At 36.0% G+C, this 27,709-nt stretch overlaps 1 protein-coding gene across 6 annotated transcripts; it reads left to right on the top strand.

Moving 5' to 3' along the window:
• Window positions 1–314: 314 nt before the first annotated feature.
• Window positions 315–27,478, top strand: LOC124638873 (transcription factor GAGA-like). 6 transcript variants are annotated; one of them, XM_047176004.1, is made up of 12 exons: window positions 315–471; window positions 1,161–1,354; window positions 1,768–2,059; window positions 9,288–9,477; window positions 10,865–11,038; window positions 17,677–17,805; window positions 18,211–18,334; window positions 18,781–18,913; window positions 19,378–19,696; window positions 20,229–20,363; window positions 22,157–22,210; window positions 22,766–27,478. In XM_047176004.1, the coding sequence occupies exons 2-12, from the start codon at window positions 1,161–1,163 to the stop codon at window positions 23,194–23,196; spliced, it is 2,175 nt and encodes a 724-aa protein (XP_047031960.1). In that variant the 5' UTR covers window positions 315–471; the 3' UTR covers window positions 23,197–27,478. The 6 variants fall into 6 exon arrangements, with proteins under 6 accessions (XP_047031960.1, XP_047031962.1, XP_047031959.1 ...); XM_047176006.1 differs by lacking the exon at window positions 315–471 and adding an exon at window positions 490–880 and having other exon boundaries at window positions 17,677–17,790; XM_047176003.1 differs by lacking the exon at window positions 315–471 and adding an exon at window positions 490–880.
• The last annotated feature ends 231 nt before the right edge of the window (window positions 27,479–27,709 follow it).

Below are 27,709 nucleotides of genomic sequence, written 5' to 3'. Positions count from 1 at the left end.
AAATGCTTGGTATTAGACCAACAATTCCCATTTTATTTCTGTTCCATCACAATATCAAAAATAATGATAAACACATTAGTCATTCCTACGTATAGTCGGAAGGATGGAATCTAATAAAAACAAAACTATCCGAATCCGTCAGCCAGCCTCTATTCTCCCTTTTGCGCATGTAGTTGTTATACCGGGTATGTATGTGTGTAAATAAAACACTACCACTGTTGCCTGTATGCCGATGTGAAAGAGATTGAAGTACTTCACGCACACATTCATATCGCTACTAACAATGTACAATCTACCTACCTACTCTATCTAATTTATTTAAAGGAAGGGGCCCAAAATTGGGTTGAAAACTCAAAAAACCTTAAAGCCAAATAATAATAAAAGCTAGTTTTGTTTAATTTAGCCAGAAACAAAATAAAAAGTTAACCTGATACATTTCTGCTTCAATGTTTATGTCAATAAAACACCACGGTACGTGAAGTGTATTTCCGATTTATTCGTGTAATGTTATTTAAACGTAATATCTGTGTATGTACGCACCTATGTAATTAATAATAAGGAGAATCTATAAAATTAAACACATTCCTACACAGAAGATATGCCGCTTGGCTATAATACAATTTATAAAGTTGTATATTAATTACGGTATAATAAAGCATGCGGGGGGCGAGGGGGCGCGCCGCGCTCTCATATTCCGTATATTGATTGTGTGCGAGGGGGCCGGGGCAAGGAGGGGGCCGGGGCAAGGAGGGGGCCACGGCGTGCCCCACTCTGTTTTTTACGACACGGCTTTCTGTGTAACATAATTATTGTATTAATTTTGTGAAATGTTTCGGTGTTATTTGTGAAAAATCGAGAAGTCGGTAAAGCGATTTGCGAGGTAAGAATCTCTCACCGGCGTGATTTTTGACGATATTCAGTTTTGCCGAATAAAATATAAATAAAATTTTATAGCTCTAAATTCCGTCGGCGGCGCGTACCTACGGTATATTACACTGTCATACCGCGTACGTATAGTGTTTTTTACGGGCATCGTTCTAAAAATAAGTTGTAATAATTATAATTTTATGTAGCGGTCGCAGCAGAGTCGGTTTTCTGTCGATTATCCATCAGGCGCGAGGAAGTGTGAGTTGTGATTTGAAGTGTATGTGGTGGTGCAGATGCAGGGGCTGGTGAGCGATAAGACGTTCCACTTGAAGTGGAACAACCACCTGCAGAACTTGAGCCAGCTGTTCACGACCATCTACTCGTCGTCGGCGCTGGCGGACGTGACGCTCTCCTGCCGCGACGGCACCCTCAAGGCGCACAAGCTCGTGCTCTCAGCGTGCAGTCCTTACTTCGAGCAGATATTCAAGTGAGTACTCTCTTTATGCACTCCTCTACACGATCCTAGTAGCTTTCCATTTACAAAATTGAGTATTTATTACACATCAGTTTCAAATCTGTTCCATTTGGTCATTATGACATCATTATTTTTTCTAGTGAAGTTATTTTTAATACCATGTAATGTATACAGACATGAGTAAAGTATATTTTGTATTCAGCCTCAGTTAAAATGGAGAATTTTTAAATTTAATTCTTTAAAATAATATTTGAACATATGAAATGTTACATAAATGTCATAGGAGTCAAATATATACAATTATTACTTTTATTATCTTGTGATAACAGAAGAAAAATATGTATGGTTAATAAATAAAGAGATAGTGTATTATTTTAATTAGGTACAATACAAGAAAGATAAAATGTTTGTTATTCTTTTGCTAGGGACAACCCATGTCAACATCCAATAGTTATACTGAAGGGGATCCCGTTCTCGGAGATCAACCTCCTTGTGGAGTTTATGTACAAGGGGTCGGTGGATGTCCAAGAGCTGGACCTGCAGTCCCTGATGCACACAGCCTCCGAGCTAGAGATCCGGGGGCTGGCATATGAGGCTAGGGACAATGCCGCACAGATGTTGAATGTTAACTTGGAGTACCCAACATATCCCGCTACTTCCGTGTCGGCTCAGCCCACCTACTCACAAGCAAGGACTGATGTGGAGAGGCTGAAACAGGTGAGGGCATTTTATCTATTCTTTCATCATTGATCATGAAAGCTAACATCCGCATACTGCTTCTATCTCGCACCCAGTTATATAGTACAGTCATTTTAGTTCTGGCAAAAACATCAGTAAGTCACTAACAATGTATTTCCCCTATGAAAAACTGACTAGAAAAAATAAATGACATCATTACATTTTATAATAGAATTCTTCAATTATGTAATTCCTATTCAAATGTAGGTAATTAAAGTTGAAAGAAAATTTTAAATTGCCAGTTTTATGACTTGTTATCAAATTAACAATTAGATAACAACTGGTCCAGCTGAGAATATGAATAAATAGTGTTAAATTAGTAAAGAACCTAAGACTAGGTGTATAACTGTTTTTAACTCTCTACATGTTTCATTATGTTCACATCAGAACATTTGCATATCTGTATCTAGTCTTTATATTTTTTTAACCATATATTAAACCTTTTTTTAATGTCAGACATTTTTACCTACCTACATATTATTTTGTCATAAAAAAAATGGAGGAAAAAAAGTAAAAAAAACATTCCATTCCAAATAAAAGTTGCTTTGAGTTTCTAAATTGGATATTTTCTCATGATGTTGTTAATTCTTTAGGTGCTAATTGGCCAAAATAAAAATATTTTCCACACTTTTTTACTTGTTGTGTCGGGTAACGGTTTTGGGGTAAAGGTGATATTTAAAATAGATCAAGAATGATAATAATGATTTCATTACATTTATATTATTTGAATATTAGTTCTAAATCTTGAATTTAGTAACTAACTCAAGAATGTTTGTGAGATGCTTAAGCAACAAAAATGGTGTGAATAGAATTATATTTATTGCCAATAACATCATCATCGGTACTGATCATCTGCATAAGACTGGCAATTAGAATATAGAGATAGGATAGACGATCTTAAAAAGATGTTTCTTTCTCCACCTTTACTAACAAGATCTTTCATATTTTGTGTAGTTTACAATCAACTAACTATACTAAGCAAGATACATTCTTAGATGTAGGGAGCAGGAAGATGGTGAGATTTTAGATTTTAATTTTCCTCTTTTACTGTTAACAATGGAAAAGATCATCTTCCTTATATTTATACAGTTTCTGTTAAATAGATACAAACATAATATTTTTTGGTCCGTCCGTATTTCAATAGTATTTCTGAAGGTGTACAATTTTTTAATGTAACAAAGATTATTTGTGTATGAAAAGGTTTTCATATATTTTAATTAATACTTTTCTGATTAGTCATCATCACAGCAATTTCTTAATAATCAGATAATTTATCATTAAATAAATAAAGTGACGTAATTTCGAGTTAACTATTGAGTCATGGTATTAACTTTTTTATTTGCATTGTACTAAGTTTTTGGGTATTTCCTTAGTCTAATAAGGTTTGAAGATTATTATTTTATTGTTAAAAAAGTGGCCTTGAACGTTATGCCATTACTGTCAATAGTTATTTAAATTTCAAATCAAATAGAATAAATATTGTTCATGCAAAGGCTTGTACATGATATCTTTTGTATGTGTAATAGTTTTTTATAGTTTTGTTTGACGTAGTTAGTACAAAAAAACGCGTAAAATCCGGGTGTTCATAATTTATTTCGAATTAAAAAATGTATGAAAATGTTCTAATAATGTTTTAATGTATGAAATTCAAGGTAGAATTACTTTACGAAGAATCATAAGTATGAAATGTTTTTTGTTTTATTAATATTCAGAAAATAAGACAGTTGATGGACAGCAACTTGTACAGAAGCCAAAAATAACAACAAGTACCTACATTTTGTAAAAATGTGTGCCTACTTGTGACAATGGACTTTCTAATAGACAAAAATGGACTTCCAAAACTGGTTTATGACTTAATGCAACCGTACATACATGGCCATTTATATTTTTTCATTGTAATTTAAACTAATTAAAATCTACGTACACGTGTAAAACACAATTTAAATGACGAAATTACCATGCGTTTGTAATAACTAGAAATCTTAGTCATAAGTATAATAATACGGATATTATTTTGCCGCATCGTCACTGTGGGTGACTGTACATAACTGTAGGGTACATTCACGGACATTTACAGTATTCTAAACCATTTCACTCAAAAATAAGAATATTAATGTTTTTGCAGATTATGGGAAAAACCCAAGCTGTATTTTAGATGTTTTCTAATTATGGAATTAAAATATTTTAATTAATGTCTAAATAGCGTTATGAATTCTCTAATTAACAATTATATTTTCAAGGGCAAATTAAAATAGTCATTTTTTATAGTGGTATTTTTTAGTAATTTTTTCCAACTCTTTGTATTTCACTTACGGCGTAATTTATGTTCAGTGTCAAAAATATTGTAGGCATTATTAAATTAATCGTTATATTATCGCTATTTAATAATATTAAACAATATTAAAATTTGAAGATAAATATTGTTTTTCAGATAACTTTGGCTATGGAAGTAAAAATTTTGTAATAATTCCGCGATAAGTCTATTTTAAACTTGATATCTTTTGTATCTAGAATGTAGTGGAAAATTCGCAGAACCATATAATAATAATTTTGTTGAAAAATATTCATATATTTGCCGTGGGACGCCGGCTTAGAATTGCGCTCTCCCCAAATCATCCCGTGGGTGTCGTAAGAGGCGACTAAGGGACAAACCGGAGGTCGGGCAGCAGCGTCCTCCGCGTACTGCATACCCTCACTGCGATCGCCAACCCGCCTGCCAAGCGTGGCGATTAAAGGCAATTACCCCCCAATGAGAAGCACAGAAACCAGGCCCCCAGTCCCCGGCAGCTCCGCTATCCCTGGCGCGGGTAGCGGTCAAGGTAACGGCGGAGCAGGGGGTGCTAAGAATCTCCGGAAGAGATCCGGCTACCCACCCCCACGACGACTGGCCCTGGTAACACACAACATACGCACATTGAGGACTGACGAAAAGATCTGCGAGCTGGAAGAGGAGTTGAGCAAGTTACATTGGGACATTATGGGGTTATGCGAAGTCCGTAGAGAGGGAGAGGACACCGTAACCCTGAAGTCTGGTAACTTGCTCTACTACCGGGAGGGAGACCAAAAGTCCCAAGGTGGTGTCGGGTTTCTCGTTCACAAGTCCCTCGTAAGCAACATAACAACCATCGACAGTGTGTCGAACAGGGTGATATACCTAATACTCAGAATATCCGAAAGATATTCGCTGAAGGTCATTCAGGTATACGCACCGACCTCGTCACACTCCGATGATGAGGTGGAGACTATGTATGAGGACGTAAGTAGGGCCATACATAGTTCCAAAACCCACTTCACTGTTGTTATGGGGGATTTTAACGCTAGGTTGGGCAAGAAAAGCGGTGATGAGTTGAGAGTGGGGCAATTTGGATATGGGCAACGGAACCATAGGGGACAGAGGCTGGCTGACTTTCTGGAGAAAGAGGAACTCTTCATGATGAACTCTTTCTTCCAGAAGCCGCCTCACAGGAAATGGACCTGGTTGAGTCCCGATGGTTTCACGAGAAACGAGATAGACTTCTTCATGACCGACAAGAGACGGATATTCAGTGATGTCTCTGTGATCAACAGGGTAAAAACCGGAAGCGATCACCGAATCGTAAGAGCCTCACTGAATATCAATGTTAAACTTGAAAGGTCCAGTCTGATGAAGTCTACGCTCCGACCTACTCGGTCCCATATTCAAAACCCGGAAAGCTTTCAACTCGAGCTCTCTAATCGCTTTGCTTGCCTTGAGAACTTAGTGTCAGTGGACGAGATCAACGACGGACTAGTGGAAACTGTCCGCACGGTAGGGTCTAAGTTTTTTAGACCCTGCCGTAAAAATAGGCCTCAAAAACTAACCGAGCAAACCTTAAACCTCATGGCTGAACGACGCTTGCTACAGTTGCAGTCTTTCCATGATGCGAAGTCATATAGGCAGCTCAATAGACGAATATCCAAATCCTTGCGACACGATCTGCGTCTCTTTAATACGAATCGTGTTAAAGAGACCATACAGCGAAACCAAGGCTCCAAAGTGTTCGCAAAGGACAAGTCTATTGGGCAAAGCCAGATGACTAAGCTGAAACGGGAGGATGGCAGCATAGCGTCGACCAAGGCAGAGGTTTTAGGCGAGATCGAGAGGTTCTATGGACAGTTATACACTTCGGTCGCAAAGTCCGTTGACAGCTTGGCAGGAGATCCAAGAGCCAAGCTGTCCCGACATTATACCGAAGATATCCCGGACATCAGTCTGTACGAGATTAGGATGGCCCTGAAGCAGCTTAAGAACAACAAGGCGCCGGGTGAGGACGGAATCACTTCAGAGCTTCTGAGAGCGGGTGGAACACCGGCACTTAAAGTCCTCCAGAAGCTCTTTAACTGCGTCCTGTCCGAGGGCAAAACGCCTGAAGCATGGAGCAGGGGTGTGGTGGTGTTGTTCTTCAAAAAAGGTGACAACAGCCTATTGAAGAACTACAGACCCATCACACTTCTAAGCCATGTTTATAAGCTGTTTTCAAGGGTTATCACGAACCGTCTCGAGCACAGGCTTGATGACTTCCAGCCTCCCGAACAAGCCGGTTTCCGAAGAGGCTTTAGTACCATAGACCACATCCATACGCTGCGGCAAGTTATACAGAAGACCGAGGAGTATAACTTGCCATTATGCTTAGCGTTTGTGGACTATGAGAAAGCCTTTGATTCGGTGGAAACATGGGCGGTACTTGAGTCACTCCAACGATGCCATATTGACTATCGGTACATCGAGGTGTTGAAGTGTTTGTATAATAACGCCACCATGTCGGTCCGAGTACAGGAGCATAGCACGAAGCCGATTCCATTGAGAAGAGGCGTAAGACAGGGGGACGTAATCTCCCCGAAACTGTTTACTGCCGCAACGGAAAGACGCCTTCAAGCTCCTGGAATGGCAAGGACTTGGCATCAACATCAACGGCGAATACATCACTCACCTTCGGTTTGCCGACGACATCGTAGTCATGGCAAAGTCGATGGAGGAACTCAGTATGATGCTCGAGGGCCTCGACCGAGTTTCACAACGGGTGGGCCTGAAAATGAACATGGACAAGACGAAAATTATGTCAAATGTCCATGTTCAGCCCACCCCAGTCTCTGTTGGAAGCTCGGTACTCGAAGTTGTTGACTCATATATCTACCTAGGACAAGTAGTCCAATTAGGTAGGTCCAACTTCGAGAAAGAGGTCAACCGCCGAATCCAACTCGGCTGGGCAGCGTTCGGGAAACTACGCAATGTCTTTTCGTCCGACATACCTCAGTGCCTCAAGACGAAAGTCTTCAACCAATGTGTGTTACCAGTGATGACTTACGGCACCGAAACGTGGTCTCTCACTATCGGCCTCATCTCAAAGCTCAAAGTCGCTCAACGAGCTATGGAGAGGGCTATGCTCGGAGTTTCTCTACGTGATCGAATCCGAAACGAGGAGATCCGTAGACGAACCAAAGTCACCGATATAGCCCACCGGATTAGCAAGTTGAAGTGGCAATGGGCAGGCCATATTGCTCGCAGAGCAGATGGCAGATGGGGCCGAAAAGTGCTGGAGTGGAGACCACGGACTAGCAAGCGCAGCGTAGGACGTCCACCAACGAGGTGGACAGACGACCTTATAAAGGTCGCCGGAAGACGCTGGATGCAGGTCGCTTCCAACAGGTATCTGTGGAGATCAAAGGGGGAGGCCTATGTTCAGCAGTGGACGTCCTATGGCTGAGATGATGATGATGATGATGATTCATATCACATTTTGCTATTATTGCAAAACATTTAATTAGTAAACACTGCTCTACTGTAATTAAACTAACTAACTAACTGTAATTAACTGCCTCGTTGGTCTAGCTGTCGCAAGTGCGGCTGCTGAGCACGAGGTCTCGGGTTCGATTCCCGAGTCGGGCCGAAATCGCTTTGTGGGTTTTAGAAGACTTTCACATAGCAGCCCGGAGCCTGGAAGGTGGTGATTGATACACCCGTGCATCGGAGAGCACGTAAATGTCGGTCCTGCGCCTGATCTCTTTCCGGTCGTGTCGGATTGCCGTCCCATCGGGCTATGAGAGTTAAGGAATAGTGAGTGCACCTGTGTCTGCGCAAATGCTCGTGCACTATAATATGTCCTGCGCAGCTGGCTAATCTCCTTACATGAGAACAGCCGCCGTAGCCGATAATCGGCTAGGAGAACATCATCATCATCATCATCACTGTAATTAAGCTAATAAAAACACGAATGAGAAGATGCATGATAAACATGATAAAACCAAAAATAAAATATGAAAAAAGAAACTATGACTTGCTTTTAATAAGTGCACAAAATAAATTGGACATTTTTATAGTATATTATCAGTTTCTTGCTGTTCCATGGCTTATTAAAAACGAAGGGACCTTCGACTAGATAAACCTACTAATATTAATCTAAAATTAACAAGAAATAATAAAAAAAATACTTTTTATTCCTACCAAAACCCGCCTTCAGCTATATTTCGCTGGCTTCTTAGAAGAGTTTTCTTCCCCGCATCTCCCGCCCGCTAAGGGCAGTAACCTCTGGCTCCCGTCTAGTTTTTATACCATACGGGCATGATAAGGTAGCAACACTGTAAATTACATTTACTATACATATACTAGAACAATGCAAACCCATAATTATGTATGTTCATTAGGAAATCAATATAAAAAATAAAAATATAAAAAATCAATATAAAAAACTTTTTTCAGTGGAAGTACCATGTTATATAAAAATTATGTGATTCATTCTTATTTCATAATAATCTTGATAGTAAATCGGGGATTTTAATCAATAATTTTGATTTAGGTTTTTAATGAAATATGTAGGTAGGTGACCAGTTCGATTGATTATGTTATTAATTTTGTATACTTTGATTTGATTAGTTACCTGTTTTGGGAATAATTTGTTTTGTATAATATTGAGAGCATTATTAAGATTGAAATACAAAGCAAATCAACATTTTGCACACAAATAACCAGCTTGAAATCACGTGTAAATACAATCATTCATATAGTGCAATATTTTTGTACATAACCAAATTCACATTGCATGTCAACCCTCAAAGTATCACCATCAAACCACACGGGCAGAAGGGGTATCATAGACCAACCCTCCCACCGCTCCCACCTAACGCTTTACCCCTATCCTAAGCTTGTCTAACCTTCATCCAAACATTACCTTACATCGTCATTAATTCCTAGATACACATGTACCAGCAATCCATGATGCGTGCCGAGGAGATAAGGAGAAGGCGTCGGGAAGACCCACCGACGACTCACACGGCTGTGAATAATATCCTCGCGGCTGCGGCTAGAGAAATGGAGGAGGCCATGCATGCCTCCCGCGGCGGGGAAAGAGTGGTCGCCTGTATCCAGACGGAGCATGATCAGGGTTAGTTGACTTTTTACTTGTTGAATATTTTTTTATATTTGTAGCGGGTTCAAGGAACTTTTTACGTACCCGGAATGACCCGGATGAAAGGCCTGCAACTGTGTTTAAAGGGGAAAGAGATGCCTTCAGTTGTAAATAGCTCTTGTTAAGCTAGGCTAGACTAATTAATATAATAGTAATAGTGTGCTGAATTTCTTACACAGTAGTGTGCATAGAAAGTATGTTTTGTAGAAAACTCACAAGGACCGATGGATGAATCAAATTTTCATTCAACTCAGTTTTTTTTTAAGTATAAGCAAACATTTCAAAAGATAGAAAAATTAATACCCAGCACTATAAAAAGTCTTAAAAAGACTTGATAAAAAAAGAAATGCACAGTAAAAGCAGTGAACGAATAAAAAGACTTTCCAAGGTCTTTCTGGAGCGTATCGGGAATCAATAAGGCATTAAAATGTAGGAAGAAATTGCGACGATAATAGGTGTTCGGTCTAAAGAAATTATTAATGCTCTTCTAAGAATTTACTTTGAAGATAGAGCTTTTACTGGCTTGTAGTTCTCGTTAATTAATTTAAATTAGCTATTTTGGTTCTAGACGTTCTCCGCGTATTGAGGAAGAACTATTGCCCGCATACGGACAAAAGTAGCTTATATACTCTCTCAGGCTTTAAAATATCTGTGTAACAAAGTATATTTAAAACGGTTCAATAGCTTTGGCGTAGAATCAGGAAAGACAGAGTTAATTTCGCATTTATAATATTAAGTTAAGATTAAATACCTCCAACAGTTTTTGTGTGGATTAGAAATATGTGTTACCACTTTACCAGTAGTATTTTATACAAATTAGCAATTGGATTGGAAAAATAATCAAATTAAACAATGCCCTTGCCTGCTCTACGTAGCGCATACCAGTTAAAGCTGAAATAGAAATGTAGTTTTCATAAATGACTCATTAAAACGACGAAATTTTGCCAAAGTTTCAACTAACACAAAACATTGGGTTGGTACGTTATTCCGGGTCGGATTGTCTATTGAAAAAACATTTTGCTTTATAATAAGTAATATCCGTTTTAAGCAAATTATTAATTAATCAGTATGTCCAAATGCGTATCAAGTTCTATCTAAACCAAATCGACCATAGACTACAATTTGAAATTCCTTTATAATTTACTATAGTAAATCTAATCTTGTTTGGGCTTTTTAAAAATCAAAATCATTTCTCCAAACTTGTTTGCAAAAGAGTGCTTTTTAAAACTTACGACTGCCCTGCCCCACTACCTTATGTGTCTTTATGGGGAAAAAGTGGCGCAACATATTTATGTCTGTAGGTTTCAAGAACCTTTGAAGAAAAAAAAACTGAATGTAGTTTAATTTTCTTTTCTTCCCACAGCAGCGGCAACATCAACAACTGACGCCAAACGCGACGTGGAAGAAGAACGCCCTAAGAAACGGACTTCCATCTTGTCTCCCGACGACGAACGGCTTCGGGCCAAGAAGAAACCCATGACTGTACGCTTCCAAGACGATAATAAGACTGAAGAACGTCATAAGGTCACTTCCCCTGGTGAGTGTGTTAATGACTTCTTTTATTCCCCAGTGGTGCGTATAAAAGTTCTTCTTGTCCAGTTAAAACTGGTTTTAAATCGTTTTTTTTTGCTGATTGGAAATCAAATAACCTCTCCCGCTGTAGGTGTAGCGTGAGGGAGTGTCAGACTCTTACTGACTAAAAACCCGAACCGATAACTCTTTCGAACAATCCCGCAGCCCCGGCTTGCTTTGGCCTTGGTGGGTCTCGCTAGGTGCTCGTAAATCGCCTTCAAGAGTCTATCTAACCTTAAATACTAAGTTACTACTAATACTGAATAGTAAATTGAATCTTAATTGGTTCAACTGTTCTACCGTGAAAGTTAAACAAATCACACTAGTAAGGATTCCACAGTCGTCCTGATTTATTCGAAGCGCCAACCAATAGTGAATTTAAACCGTCCTGCAATTTATTCAGAATAAAATATGTACAAAAAGTGGAGCATTTTATATTATCTCGCGTTGAGGTCAATATACTTTGGAATAAATCTTAATCCTGCATACGTTACAGACTCAGATGGTTTTTTAATGTATTTTTTCTTGTTCTGTGCATTGACACTTGAGCGCACTGAAGTCTAGGGTCGTTTCGTTTCTTTCATTACATGCTCGTCTGTGCCCCACCAGTGACGTGCTCCTGAGACGTTATTCGAGATTTTTATTCCATTTTCGTACTTATGTTATGCCTCTGTTTAAGTACCTTATCATAAAATGTTACGGCCGGCCTTCGTCGTTGCCATTAAACTCGAATTAGGTTTTTTTACCTAAATATATACCAAATTATTTCTCGTTTTTTTGCTCATCAAAACCAAAAGTAATATAAAATATATTTTTTATTAAAATACTAATTCTGTTTATATTCCAACTAATAATGAGGGTATTATTATTCTGTTTTTATTATATTTTAAATTAATTTTGAATGTCACGACCAAATGTTGAAGTCATTCCGGCGTCGTAATAAAAAATCGTGATTTATATTTCCCTTCACTGCAAAAATAAAAAGCTAAAACAAGATTCCCAGTATATGGGTTCATTATTTTATTTTTTCGCTTTATAACGAGTTGCAGGTTTTGCAAAAAAAGATTATTTTTATCTCAAATTTTATTAAAGATAATATTCGTTTCGAAGAATTGGGTTTTTATTATTTTGTGAGTGGTCAGGGTGCGCAAGATTATTATTTAAAATTCTTGATGCATTCGTGGCCTACAGGGCTTTGTACAACGAACAGTCTATCAGGAAATGTTTCTAAAAACAGTACCTAACTATTTCCCAAACTTGACCCAACGTCATAAGGTAAAATATACATACTATATGCCAAGTATCACGTATGCACCCTTGTAAATGACTTAGTTGATTGGCCCATCCACACCGTTAAAACGTCATTAGGTTTTAAAACATTAACATTCCTTGCCTCGGGCCATGTAATTCGATAAAATCAAGGGTTAGGCAATCCAACAATAGTTTGCTCACTGGACACAAAGTAGCCTGAATATGTTTCCCATGTAAAAATTATAACAAACCCTGTCAGTATGTAGATTATTGTAAATGCATTTGCTCCTTGGCAATCAGGTAGAAAGAAAATACATTCTTTGTACCCTAACTTTACTGGGTAAATACTGCAGTGTTACCCTTGTCACTGCATGGGTACTTTGAATAAAATTACTTTTTACCATATTGAAGATAAAATAAATTAATTCACTTTTTAATATGTAAAAAAGCGATATTTGCATAAGATGCAACCCTGCATAAAAATAATAATTAGAAATATGATAGCATAAAAATATATTTGAAGCTTATTGCCATAAATATTCATAAATGTTATTAAACTTTGAACTTATTAAAAATTCCAAACTTGTAAATTTTAAATGATAATTTGATTTGTTTTTATTGCAATTTTAAAATTTTTCGCTCTCTGGTAATGGAAAATAATAAATATGTTTAGATATAAATTAAAATGCCAAATAGAGTTACTTTTTATTATATTCTATAAAAAATATATATGTGTATCTATGGTACTAAATACAGAGTATAACCCTGTCTGTTTTTTCAACGACGCTAAAATATAATCACATTTATTTTATTATTCTTAAAGGAATGTGCACTTTTGTAGTGGCCCTTACATAACCTTGTTAATGTTTTAGATTAGATCTTTAATAATTATTTCCGACGAATAACAATACGATTTATAAAACTAAACTATTTATATTACAATGTTTGTTATTCATTCGGCGGCACATAATGAAAACATTTCAATGTGAATGAGTGTGCACCTGCGTATTTAAGGCAAAATGCACAAATGTTACATTTTTACATACCTCATCGACGCCATTTTTCGACAAATTCTTCATTTCAAATTTAGAATAGGGCGTTGATCGTCTTAATTTAATAACGGCCACCACATTATTTTTGACCAGAAACATGTTTCTTATATTATGTAAAACGAACTCTGCTGCCCTTAGTCATCCGATTTCTTTTTAACTTGACATTTAAATTGTAAAAGCGCGGATTCTTTATTTAAAAAATGCGGAATATCGACTTGCGAAATTAAAACCTTGTCATTTCAAGAAATATTGGAGAAAAAATAAAGAATGTAAGTAGGTTGTTTATTTTTTGTTTAAATTTTTAATTTTGAAATGTCATTTATGGAATAATTGATTTGCTTTTGTTTTTATAATTTCATTTAATTATGATTAAGTGGATTTTTTTCAATTCATTATGCAAATATATCTTGTTTTTTTATGGACTGACATCTGATTGATCTTATTTGCTTATCAATACCTATATATCTTAATCATTAAAATAACCGGTTCTGTCGACTAGATTATTTCATGTTTTATATATTTTTTATTCAATTGTATTTTATTTTTTTAATTATTATTTATTATACCACTTCCTTTACCACATCCCATAGCTTAACCTTGAGTGTTTTTTTTTAATTACGATAACTTTGAAGATTAAATTGGCAACGCAAAAAAGGTCGTAAATTATTTATTGACATTATTTTATTCCGATGTAGGCTCACATTGCGAAGTTCCGATAAGAAATTAAACCAAATGAGGACATTAGCATACCGTTAACGTGAATATATTAATATATTTACAATATACAATAAAAACCTAAGCACATGCATAACGTTCTAAATTATCTTTGAATGTTTCTACTTATTTAGTGAATGAATTGTATTCGTTTATCAAAGTCTCCATTGATTGGTTATGTAGGTCTTTCAAAGACATCTAAAATAAATACAATTTCATATAAATACTTTTTCGCATCCATCAAACCAAAGTAAAACAGGAACTGGCTGAATATAATCTAGATTAAAAATATTTCACTGTCCATAGACCAGAATAAAATATGCTTTTAACAAAAAAGTTTTGATATCAAACCGAGCCATCGGCCGATATTGTATAAGTAGTAAGAAACCCGACAATAGATCGCTGGCAAGACAATAATTTAGTATAATTTCCTTTCACAACATTTTGCACAATCACGGGGCTACACTGTTATAAACCATTGTGGTATATGTTTATTTGTTTTACTCTACCATTGTTCGCATTTACATACCTTCATTATTTTATATACTACTTCATAACACGGCCTCACTCGCATATTTGGTGGATTTCTACCGTTATCATTCGGTACAGAAATATAAAGTTGTCATAATCCTTTATCCCAATTTTTTCATTTGGGGATTGGCGCAGCATGTTTTCTTCTTCCATACTCTTCTGTCTGCCGTCATCTCGCAAGTAACATTATTTCTAGCCATGTCGACTTTCACACAATCCATCCATCTGAACATAAAGTTGTGTGAACCGTTTTTGTTAGACAAATGAATCATTTTTAATAGCAATATTTAAACGTTTTAGTTACCTTTATCAAAATCTTCTAGTCTATTTTTTTACGTATGAATCACTTTGTAAAACCCGTCGTTGCAAATGTAATATTATAATATTTAGTTGGTATAAAATAGACAATAAAAAATGTTCGCTCCGTGTGAACGCACTGAGACAAACAAAGGAAGTTTTTATCTTTTCGAAATAATAATGACTTGAAGTTCTGTTTGATTAATTTCCTATGAAAATTACTTGGACGGTCTAGTTAGTGCGGTCTTAAAAATAACTTTAATTTGAAAAAACTAGTGTACTGGTCTTAAAGGTTATATTAATTTTCAGTTCTTAATGTTTAGGCCCAAATTTATCAACACGGTAAAAATCCAGACTAGCGAACTAGGTGCATGATTGTTTTTAGATAGAAAAATAAATTAAAGTAGTAGTGTAAGTAGTAGCGAAGTAAGTTAGGAAAAAGACGTTCTAGAACAGAACGCGGCTGTCTGTCTTCTAAATTAATATAATTATGCTACTAGAAATAAATAGTCAGGCCATTAACAATACACGTCATAACAATCTGTATCCTTCTTACAAATTGCGCGGGAAGATAAATATTGCAATTCTGTATAAACTTTTAAAATTGGAACGGGTAATTTTAAACGCAGCCATTAAAATGACATTAAAAAAATAACGTGAACAAGTCGAGGAAATTGCAAAAGAGGTTTTATAAGAAAAAAGTTTATGTTAAAAAATGTGTCCTTTGTCTGCTTTCGTTCTGACTTGATTTAAAGTAGGTATGTATACATATAGTAACTATATAAAATGTTGTTTTTTTTTTTTATAACTTGTTTCGTATGTTAATGTGAATATCCTCGTAAGATAAATGCAAAATAAAACAAATACAGGTTTTTTTGTTAATGTTTTTTTTCTCCACTTTCGTTTTAAAGTTCCAAAAAAACTTTATATGCCTGTAAAACACTAATGATTACTATTGGCAGCCATTTTCATTCTTCCTAATAAAGTAATTTAGTCAATTATAGCGTTGATACACAAAGCATGAGTTCCTTATGATAGACCGTCAGTAATACTTAATTCAGTAAATTATTTCGCTAATAAAAAGCAATTTGATGATGACACATCTTCAGTTAAATGGTTAGAATTAGGTATGAGTATGAAAAGGAAGTCTTGTAGTCTGTAGCTTAGTAACGCTAGTAGGCAGTCAACCACGGAGTAAGATAAGATGATCGGAGATTTTATAATGCAAGTAGGTCAGGCGCCTTCTCTAGGTCAAATTCTTACGGCGGAAATGACCAAAACGAACAGTTACGAGTGAACTAACGAGGCGTTCGCGTTCTTTGAGCTTTTGTTAACGTTATAAGAGCGGAAATAGTTCCACGTCCGTCGATTTTTCGTTATGGCACCTCCGCTAGTCATTTTATTTTCCATGTAGTCAACCAAGGTTAAGCTATGCTTGCTACGGTCAGACTTTGGATGGGTGAAACCAGCAATTATGTGGTAGTGGGGAGCCGGAAGGTGTGAATAACTAATATTTTTATGTGGTGTCATGTTACCCTGCTTAATTGGAAGAGGTCAAATACCATATGACAAATATTATACCAGTAGTATCCGGTTGTAAACTGACCCAAAATTAGTTGAAGAATTACTATGTCTGAAAGTAAGCTCACAAGAATTTGTCGGTCAGTTTCTTTAATTACGCTAGAAAATAAAAGTAACCTTAATTGATAAGTGTTATAAATACAATTTTCTTTCGGAAATACTGTTGTCATTTAAGAAAAAAAATAGAAATAAGGTTCTGAGTAACTGGAGATAGGCAGTCGCTCCTTGTAAAACACTAGTACTCAGCTGAAAAGGCTAGGCAGATGGCGAAATTAATTGGTTCCTTGACACTGTTTTAGGCTTCATTTTATCCAGGTACATAAAATAAAGTTCTTCTATGCAATAATGCAGGCAAAACCACACTAAACAGCTATATAAAATAATTAAACAGCCTCATCTCTAAACTGATCTACATACATACACACATAAATGATAAAAACCAGTTTTTAAACAATTCTTAGCTTCCTGATTCATTCATGTCGTTACACAATTAATTTTCTTCTTGTAGATGTAAGATATAATATCATGAGCATAATAGTTTAAAACTGGTTATTTGTTGGAGCGGTTATAACACGTGGTTCTATGAAAAAATAAGATTTATGATCCTTGTGCTGGATTTTGTTTTATTTGGGTGTGTTAGGTTTTGTTTAGGCGTTTTGGTTGTGTTAGTTACTGGTTGGCGAGAATTTTAGAAAGAGGTATTTTGAAAAGTTAGAAAGGTACAAAGGGGCATGGGAAATCCCTTGTTTCCCATTTCTACGCTGTTTCCACCAGAAGATATGATTAAGATTATCTACATTGCAGGTAATCCATTTAGGTAGTTAATATTCATTTGATTCACATCATCAAAAAAATAGAAATTGGATCGACGTTACTGTGTGTCTGACTCACTTTGATTGTTGATTTGTTTGGTCGGTTGGCCACATGTCAAAATTCTATCTCTAGTAAGCAAGACAACAGGTAGTTAAAATATTGGAAACGGTCATAAGGCACAGCCAGGCCGAAGATATCCATAAAAATTCTCCTGTAAAAGGAAGAGAATTCCAGAATATTAAATACAAAAATTGATTAGGCGTCGAAGTATTCCTCCGCAACACTGTCCTCCGGAAACGTGTCCAGAAAACTGGCTATTGCTGCTAACTGCCCAGAATATTCATAAATCTAATTCTTTCTGCAGGCGCCCCCAGCAATGATACCAACAAGCACGAAGAGAACAAACATGGCGGCATCAAAGTGGTGCAGTTGGCAGTACTGCAGAAACCCACCAATAACGAACAGGATGACTCTGACGGTGAGCTTTCTATAGGTATCGAGACTTTACTTTTATTTGTTTGGTCATGTCATTTTCATCGTTGCGAGTGGGGTAACTGAAGAGTATGTCACACTATTCAAATATCTTCATGTATTTACCAGTACATAAGTATTTTTTTGTAAACACCTTGTACAGTCAAAGATAAAAATATTTTCAAGTTATTCCCAAGCTATTTATTTGAAGTTGACATTATTGACAAAGTTATCAATTATAATTGGTTTCTTTTTATGCATAGCATTTTGGTTTAATGAATCTTTTGCACTCTTGATGTAGGTAGTCTGCCTTGTTAGAATATTATTTTCTCAAATATTTATTATAGTTACTTTCATATACACATCATCACAATAACACTCCCTACTTAAAATCGACTTGCAACTAATCCCCAATACCATCCAACAGAAAAAGGCGGCAACAAGACCCTGGATGATGACGAGGAGACGGACTCCAGCGGGTCGGTGTCAGACTCCGCGACCAACGATGCGCAGGACGGACGTCCGCACGTCTGTGATGTTTGTGATCTGAGGTAAGTAGCATTACAAAAATAGATGACCCACAAATAACGTGCCTTCTGAAACACCAAGGGACTCGCCTTAATATGAGAACCATCCAAGAACTGACCGAGCCATGAGTTGCTTAACCTTGCAGCTGTCACAGGTCTCGGATAAGCAATAGCGCAATATCTGGCAGAAATTAGGTGTAACCAGCCTTTATCTGGCAGAAAGCATTTCTATCAGATGACTTACTGAAACTTTGTGTAGAACCGTTTCTTCAAACTATACAGCCAGTATTGTGTTGCCTGTTCCACCATTTCTTCTTCCAAACAAAACAGATAGGAAGCGGTGAAGAGTGGGCGTTTTGGGGCTGTCTTTTGTAAACTACTTGATCTTCAAAAAGTGCTGATTTTCAGTCTATTTTGAATAAATGACTTTTTATCATTAAAACTGTCCCTAATTGTAGTATTTTCCTCAGATTCCAGCGCTCGTCCCACCTGAGCCGGCACAAGCTGACGCACACGGGCGAGCGTCCGTTCACGTGCGGCGGCTGCGGACGCTCCTTCGCCCGCTCCGACAAGCTCAGGGTGCACACCAAGATCTGTGAGAAGGTATGTGTTGGGTCAAACTTAATGGCGGTTTGCAACTAATTTTGAGTACCAAAATGTGTTTGTGGAGGTCTGATAGATGAATATATGTTTTGAGATGCAACTCTGCTATTGAGATCAAACATGTTTATGAAAATTGGTATACTTATACATTGATAGTTTTGGCTCTGGGAGAGTTTTAACCAGGTAATTGACTCTAGTTGCCTCATAGTTATAGAAAGATTGTATTACTTGTGTATATGTAAAAGTTTGAGTATGATAGATAGAAGAATATAATTTTAAATAGACGAATATGTTGAATTGCAATCCTTCAAATTCTTGTCCATAACAGATAGCGAACCTTCTCATTAAAAAATCTTCATTTTACCTACAACTTTTGGTGAATCTATAAACAATTAGTTTTTTTACATATATGTATTCTAACCGCTTACCATCAAAAACTAAGCCCCTACTTATTCGATCCACAGGAGGACCCAACAGTAGACATGGCAACGGAAGCCCCGTCATTCAAACGCGAGAGCAACTCAGAAGTAATGTCAGGCATGGTCCGCACCACGCACCGCGAGTCCGGCCACCTCGTGTTCACCCCCAGCGGGGACGTCATGCTGCCGCCGCGGTCACACCCCGTCGTGCTCAACGCTACGCTGGACCCCGTCAAGAACGAGATCAATCCGGACAATCTGCTGGAAGCCCCGCGCAGGGGCCGCGGCAGACCCCGCAAGACCCCGCTGCCGCTCATGCCGAAGATTAAGAAGAAGCGTGGACGCCCGCCTAAGACTTCGCTTGGTGAGTCTTGGTTATTTACAAGATGTGATATGTATATCATCATCAGTCTTTTAATTGTCCCACTGCTATGCATATGCTTGTCAGTGTGTTATAAAAGACTGTATATATGAAAGTGAGCTTATTTATCCTCATTTAAGATGTAATATAGTATTTATAATACTGTATAAAAAGTAGCCTAACACTCTTCGTGTTATGTATACACCAGAAGAATTTCCGTCAAAGCTCTACAGAGATTAACCGGAAGAAACAGACCATCCTACATATTATTATGTACTTAGAACAACACGTTTATTGTAATACAGCAAACAGACCAATTTCACATATTTATATGTATTGACATCAACAACCAGTCTTACCAAGGGGTATCTATCGGATTACCCTGGGTACCTCAGTTCAAGAGGTCAGATAGGCAGACGCCTTTGGTACAATGCACCAGATTAGACTGGAAGCCGACCCCAACATAATTGTGGAAATACTAAGCAAATGTATAATAACCATACATTTTACTACAACAAATTCTCGTCACTTCCAGACATGGAAGGCTGCGTGCTGACGAGCGGGTCGGTGATGGGCCCGTCCGTGGCCCACCTCACGCCGTCGGGCCAGCAGCTGCTGCTCAAGCGCAAGCGCGGCCGCCCGCCCAAGAACTACCTGCTGCCCAGACAAGGTGAGGACGGACATATTTACATTTATTTTTATACTATTTATCTTCCAACAAAAAAGAAATAGAGGCATCCAAATTGATCAATCCATATTCTGCAATCCAAATTAGATTAACCTCCTCCTTTTTGGAAGAAGTTGGTAAGAAAGTGAGGTGTTATGAATTATCTTAACAGCCTTCTTTTTAACCGACTTCATAGACAAACTTTCTGGAGCATCATACCTTTTAAACAAAAGAATAGATTTTTTACCTAAAAAGAGCTATATATCCCATATATCTGTGGAACCGTAGGTCAAAATTTTGTTGCAAGGACAATTTATAGAAGAAAGCAGGTATTCCAGTAAGTAGTGGATCATAGGTGTTTCATTAATATTTGTTTTGGAGTAAAAATTATGATGATAGGTGTATTGGTAAAAATCTGTGCTGTAGCGATGTTATTTTGTCAGTACAGCTAATTTGTAGATGCATCATCTTACTAGAATTATTACATAATGTCACACGACAGAGATTTATAAATACTAAAACGTTACATTCCCAGTACATTTCCTCAATTTAATAATAATCGTGCAATATTTATAAAATTGTTCATACGATAATATTTTTTGCTTATAACCAATGTTTAGACCACAATTACAATATTTAACTATGAAAGTCCATACAATTTGTCTTGACTCATAACTGGAATGTTTTTGTACTGTATTCTGTATTCGCCGTGTTATTATATTAGTCACTTACACGTGTTTTTGTTTAATTTTGTTTGTCTGTGTGCGTTTTATTGCAATTTGTATGTATGTGTGTGTCGTGTTGAGTGGACATGAATTGCGTCAGTTTTTTGAATTGAAGTTTGAGGTATAGAAAGAATTGTTTTAAAAAAGACAGCCTATGTTATTTAATTGTTACTCAAATATATTTTTTTTGCTATCTCAAATATATTCGTAATAATAAATAATGATCGGTACAATCAAAAAAGTGTCGTCATATAATGATGATAAATATTTTTTTAATTTATATAAAAGTTATTACTTTTTCGTAACGAAAGGTTATCCATTTGTTGAAACAGTATTGCATAATATTAAAGTTTATTATTATTTAATTCTGCATTTTTATCGGAATCGCTCACAAAACAAAGAATGACTGATACTTCAAACTTACAATATAATATTTATTGGTATTCATGTGAATATATTGATATTTTAATTCATATGTTTAATGAAATGTCCACTCAACGTCGCCTTTATGCATTATGCTTTTACGATGCGTTGGACCTAGTCTCTCACTTATTTTTAATCAGTAAAAATAAGTATTTGTCCTTTCTCAAGCTCTTTATTATCATCGCACCAAGTATCATTGAAACCGATTATATTTGTCCCTTATTTTATTTAAATCGGCTATTGTTCTTTTAAAACAATAAAAATACCTTTTAAAACGTGTACACACCGAATATGTATGTTCAATACATACAGGTTTTCTTTAGCCCAAATTGGGTATTATAAGGGTATATTGCTGAATCCTATAGCTGAAATCTACTAACTTTGATAAAAAAAACCTTACAAAGTAATTGTCGTCAAAACTCAAGATTAAGGTTGTCAGCTCAACTGTATTATTAAAAACAGTTTGGACTATTTCTGTTTCTTTTTATACCTATTAAATATTTAAAATTACGTTAAATACCAGAGATTAGGTCAACTGTGGAGTGGACTATTTCTGTTTCTTTTATACCTGTTAAATATTTAAAATTACGTTAAGTACCAGAGATCAGGTCCAACGCACGAGCCTAGCTAACGCATATCTGTCCATAGGTGTGTTGGATATGGATATACCGATGCAGTACGGACTCGCGATCAACAAGTTTCGTTAGTACACTGTTATTTCACGCATGACTACTACAAAGGGACAAAACGTCGGTACTAATCGGTATTGCTAATATACTTTAGAAAATAATCAAATAACATTATAACGCCCATTTTCTACTACAACATAAATTGATTTTTGTCTTAAAACAACTGTTTATGAATTTTCACATGTAAGTCTCAAAGTTCACAGTTGTTTTGAGAATAACGAAAGTTTATGTTGTGGGTGAATTTGGGTCCGTATGCTGACTAACAAAACTAATGACTAACTTTATGTAATAATTAATATAAGTATGTAAAAAGGTAGGTAAATATGTATAGTTTCTAATCTATGAATGTCGCTTCCGCATGCTTCCTAAACAAAGCACAAATATTTTTATGCATGTATTTAACAGAAAAGTTTGTTAATTTAACACAAAATACCAGATTTAACATCAAATACTGATATTGTAATTTTGAACATCGAAAAACAATTTACTTTTGATGTTGACCAATGCACATGAACTAATAATACTCATACAAAGCACAAATCGAATTTAATCATAAATTCCTTTTCAGACGGACGACCCAACGAGAACTACAACGCAACCAACCTACCCTTCGGCGACTTCTCCTACTTAACCGAAATGATCTACAACCCACTGGCATACGGGAACTACGGCGTGACCAGCGTCGACCCCGACCGTAACGTCGACACTGACCATCCAACTGACACCCACGACCGCACCATCGACGTCTCCGACTCCTCATCCGACGACGATGACTCCCGCGTCGAGACCGAAGACAACATCCCCGTTGCCATGGAAACGCAGATCATGACCGTCGGCGACTGCCAGATTGTCAAACTACCACCGAGTAACGAAGATAAGGAGGAGAAAATTGAGCAAGTTGTTGAGACTACAGTGACGTCGTCTACGCCGTCGTCGGTCACTATAACACCCATTACGACAGTGGGTGACTGCACCATCAGGCCGGTGGAGAACACATAAGATTTCGCAGCCATGTTAGTCTACCCCGTCTACTGGCACACGGGATGAGCCTACTGCGGAGAGTGAGTATGTACGGTTTACTTTATACGTTGCGCGATCTCACAGTGAGACTCAATGCAAATTAGATATATGTTGCGGTATTTTGATGAGAATCATGTGCGGTTTATACTATTTTTATTATTTTAGAACACAATTGTGTGTTATTTTATTATATTTTAATTTTCATTGCAATTAATGTGTAATCTGCATTTGGAAATTCTAAATTGCAGCTTTTTCTGGTGTCGTTGGGAAGATTTCTGAATAATATGGGGTAGACGTTGTATTATATTATTGTGGTAGCATTCACTTCGGATTAAGTGGTCACAGATCGATGATACACTGTGGTGTGAAGTGGAGTAGAAATTGATAAATAATGCAGTATTTGGGCGTTTGTAAATTGGGCATTGGACGTAGAATGCTTCCGTAGTGAATTCTTTACGAATGTGTGTATGAGGCCAGCTTTATAATAACGACAGTGTCTTATAAGAGCCTTAAAAATTGACACTAGCGTCTGGCATTTCCAGGATCGTTATTTATCCCCCGCTGCACCTCAAATACCATGACTCATCTCATACACCGAGATAAGACTTTTTTAATCATTATTTTAAAATATAACTTCCAACAATGCCCTAAAAATCGTGCGAAGGTAATTTGTACCTGTATGAGAACACAATATTTTGCGATCAAACGCCGTAAGAATAAGTAGAATTTGATTAATCTTCAAGATATGCACTCAATGTCTTCCCAGGCACCGTAATGCTATATACAATGATAATCATGTATAACTATGAAAAAAAAATTACTAAGAATTCAAAGTGACTGTCAAAAATGCATTTAGAATTGGTGGTGATGAAATATTTATTTTATTGGTCGACTAATGTACCATAATGCCATAAGCTTTACATAATTTTAATCGTGATACTCAATTAGACGACTCGTATACTTATCAGAACAAATATTAATTGTCACAATATTGTTGAGCTGCAGTGTACTGTTTACAGTACAAATATTCTGACTACAGAATTCAGATCTGCGAGGAATATCATTTATAGAAGTCACGAAAACCAATATGAAAGGCTATGAGTGCAATAAGTTGCTTAATTTACAACAGCAATATGGAAGAAAGACAGAAGTTTACAAAACAATGAAGTAAAAATTAATAAAGTAAATAAACTACTTCAGCGTTCACGTAAACAGCTACACAGTACACTGCAGATCAAAAGTTTTACGTATAGATGTGTATTTTGCGAATATCTACATAGAGGCAGCATATTTACTGAATAATAATGTAACGGTGACACTATTTAGATACGCGATGTTTATTATAATGTGCACTTAACGTTGCCTTCACTGTTTTTCTTGGCATACATACCATTGGTATCTCCGGCCTATGTAATATCGTGCCCACTACAAGACTAATGGTATGTGAACCAACTTAACACTCCTCAAAAGTATTTCAATATTTATTTTCACGCGAAATCTCTCGATCGATCTGATTTTTGTTTAATACCGAGAGACTGACTTCCATAACGTGACGAAATATTTTTGAGCAGTGCTCGTGCGAACGTAGCAATCTGGTCGGCTGTCTATTTTATACGTTTATTTTCTATAATAATTTGGTAGTTAGTCGTTGTGTAGCAAGCACACGCTATGTCGCCTTTTCCATATTTCTTAACTGTATCAATCTCTGTGAATATTAGAATGTAGTAAGTAGTGTCTTAGATGAATATAAAACTTAATATTCTAAATATTAACTCGACAACACCACACGAACAAGTGATACGAATAAGCTACATATTTTTAGCAGAAACATATTGTATTGACATATTAACAATATATTTCTTTAATAGTTTTGCCTGTAAAAGCAATGGATAACGTATCGTAGTTCTATATATAATGATAGTGCAGTATATAACCACAATATAAAGACAGGTGTCGGCCGCGGCCTGTGAAACAGTCTCGGCGACTTTACAATATCATATTTTTCGAACAAACACGTTTTAGTTCCTCGTTATGTTCGATAGAGACTAATGTAGAAGTCTGCATACATGCATTATAATGTCGGTGTAATAAAAGTATTAAACTCACTATTATGAAAAATCATAATCATTATTTTCTTTATAATCTGTACAGAAGTAGATATAGTTCCTAACTTGTAATCGATACAAACTATAACCCTTGAATTAATGAAGTAGATGAGACGTAATATTTCTTTAATCATTTAGAATTAAGTTTATATTATGATCAAACTCTGAGTATATCTTTTTTAGTATTCACTATTAGTGATAGTCGATTTGTTTAAGTATCAATTGCGATATGATTTACGTATTTAATGGAAGACTGCTCGGATTCGTTTTCTGTTGACGTGTATCGTTGCGTTGTACTCGTTGTTGCCACAAATCTGTTGCATTTTAACATTTTTGACGTAGCTGTGCGTGATGCTTGAATTATTTCCAATTCGTAAAGTACGATATGTGGCACCACCGAGTACAACAGTTATTATAATTGTGAACATTTTGACATGAAACAGCCCCGAAGAGGCAAATCGTGAGTCTCAGGCGGCAAGCTAAGCTTATTGAGAATTATTTTAATATAGGAATCTGTATTTTTATAACGAAACTAAGATAAGTTGAAACGGTAATAATCATTTACTCCTGTATGTCACATATTGTAAGCTGTGTTTAGTTGTGTTTTACAAGCGCCTTTTGGCCCGTTGTCGTTAAGTTTCATGTGTTCCCTTCGAGGTGTGACGGATAATATCTACATGTATTTGCTGTTGGGAAAGAAAAGCAATAAGAAATTCGAATCATTGTGTGGTAAAAATTGTGATTGTAGTCAAATGTTTGTCATGAATCGATATCTCTATGGTCTAGGGCAGCTATATTGTCTTTTATATTGACCATACCATAGCATATTAAAAAAAAAAAAAAATCTGATCAAATATTGCCCACCTTTTGCTTGATAAGTCATAAGTAGGGTAAATATATTTTATTTTCTCCAACAAGAAAGAGTTATCAAGTGTTGGAGTTCAGATGAAGGCAAGACGTATTCAAGCAAATACATGTAGATATTGTCCGGTTTACTTTTGGCAATATGATGGTTATAATCGGACGTTGGATCGAGAGCATTGATTGCATTTATATTTATTTTGTATTGGTGCGATATGTTACAAAATTATTGATTTATACGAATATTTTGAAGAAATCCTATTGTTTTACAAGTATACAATGTCTAAAAATTATTTATTATCAACGATAATGCAATTCTTTTTAAATCTGGTGGTTTGACATGAGTCCTAATTTTGGGAAAGTACCTACATTTAGTACTCATGATAAACCCCCAATTCTATTTGTCTATGATGCTAAAATTATTCTATGTTGATCTAGGTTATGATTATTTTTAAAACACTTCCTCAATATTGATATAATTTGCTTCTGCCTAGATAATCGAGTATTTTTTTGTCCTACACTACACGTAGCACACATTTGTAACGATATGTCTACACATAATGCATTTTGAGAATATCTCTGCATTTTCAGTAACCACCAAACTCTTGAATGTGTTCAGAAGTTCAATTTTTAGCAGCTATTTGGCAGCAATTTTAGATCTTAGTTCTACCACCAGCATACGTATATATGACAGTGTTCATGTTGATCTGACTTCGATATGGTTCATCTTTCTCAAAACATCACAGAATCACAATAATAATTTGCATACTTTACAAAAAGTTGCAGTTTAAATAGGAACTGAAACTCCAGGTGAAATTATATTCCATCGAAATCGGAGCGATATTGACGTTGTCTAATTTAATTAATCCTTTTAAACTTAAAAATAATATGAAAATATCATGCAAGTTGTGCTGTGTGTAGTACCAGCCCCGTAACAAAAACATGTATCCAATTACAATTTGTCGTAAAATAATATAAGATTTTACGGCCGGATAGTTTTTAGACAAATAGTATATTATGTTTAGTTTTAATGAACGTTTTATATTCCTGTATTTTGTGAAATGTTCATCATTTTACGTTGTGATCATTTGAGTGCAAAATTATTATACGTTTAACCAGTTTACTTTGACGATTTGTCAGTTAGGGCAGCAAATGTATACTTTATGTTTGCATAGTCCGAGAGCAGTATTTTTTAGATTTAATCTTTATTATAACTTTTTTTATTTTAACATTATGAAATTCGATCGTTAGTTAATTTCTAACATGAAATATTTAATAAAGAAATCACAAAATTATAGTTTTGTTTTTATTTCATGTCCTGTTAAATACGTTCCTGTGTTATGTAGTCGTGGTCACCTAATTAAACACACTGTTGGAATCTTAACATACCGGGGCATTTCATCTGTATTTCTTTTTTCAGATTGCCATGGGAAGAGCCTTTTCTGTTTTAAAATATTTATTTTGGAATAACTTTTCTAGTTTGGAAAGTCCTCATGACTGGTAAATTATGCTAGCTTATAAAAATA

Source organism: Helicoverpa zea, chromosome 18 (genome assembly GCF_022581195.2).
Source record: "Helicoverpa zea isolate HzStark_Cry1AcR chromosome 18, ilHelZeax1.1, whole genome shotgun sequence".
NCBI classification, from domain to species: domain Eukaryota; kingdom Metazoa; phylum Arthropoda; class Insecta; order Lepidoptera; family Noctuidae; genus Helicoverpa; species Helicoverpa zea.
Note: the sequence above shows the minus strand (reverse complement) of the source record. Positions and strands in the feature narration are given on the sequence as shown.

Excerpts from the sequence above, each read along its gene's own strand:
- LOC124638873 (XM_047176004.1), top strand. The coding sequence starts at position 1,161 with ATGCAGGGGCTGGTGAGCGATAAGACGTTCCACTTGAAGTGGAACAAC. Across the intron at positions 17,806-18,210 it reads TGACGGTGAGCTTTCTATAG|AAAAAGGCGGCAACAAGACC; the intron begins GTATCGAGACTT and ends ACCATCCAACAG. Across the intron at positions 20,364-22,156 it reads CTACCTGCTGCCCAGACAAG|GTGTGTTGGATATGGATATA; the intron begins GTGAGGACGGAC and ends ATCTGTCCATAG.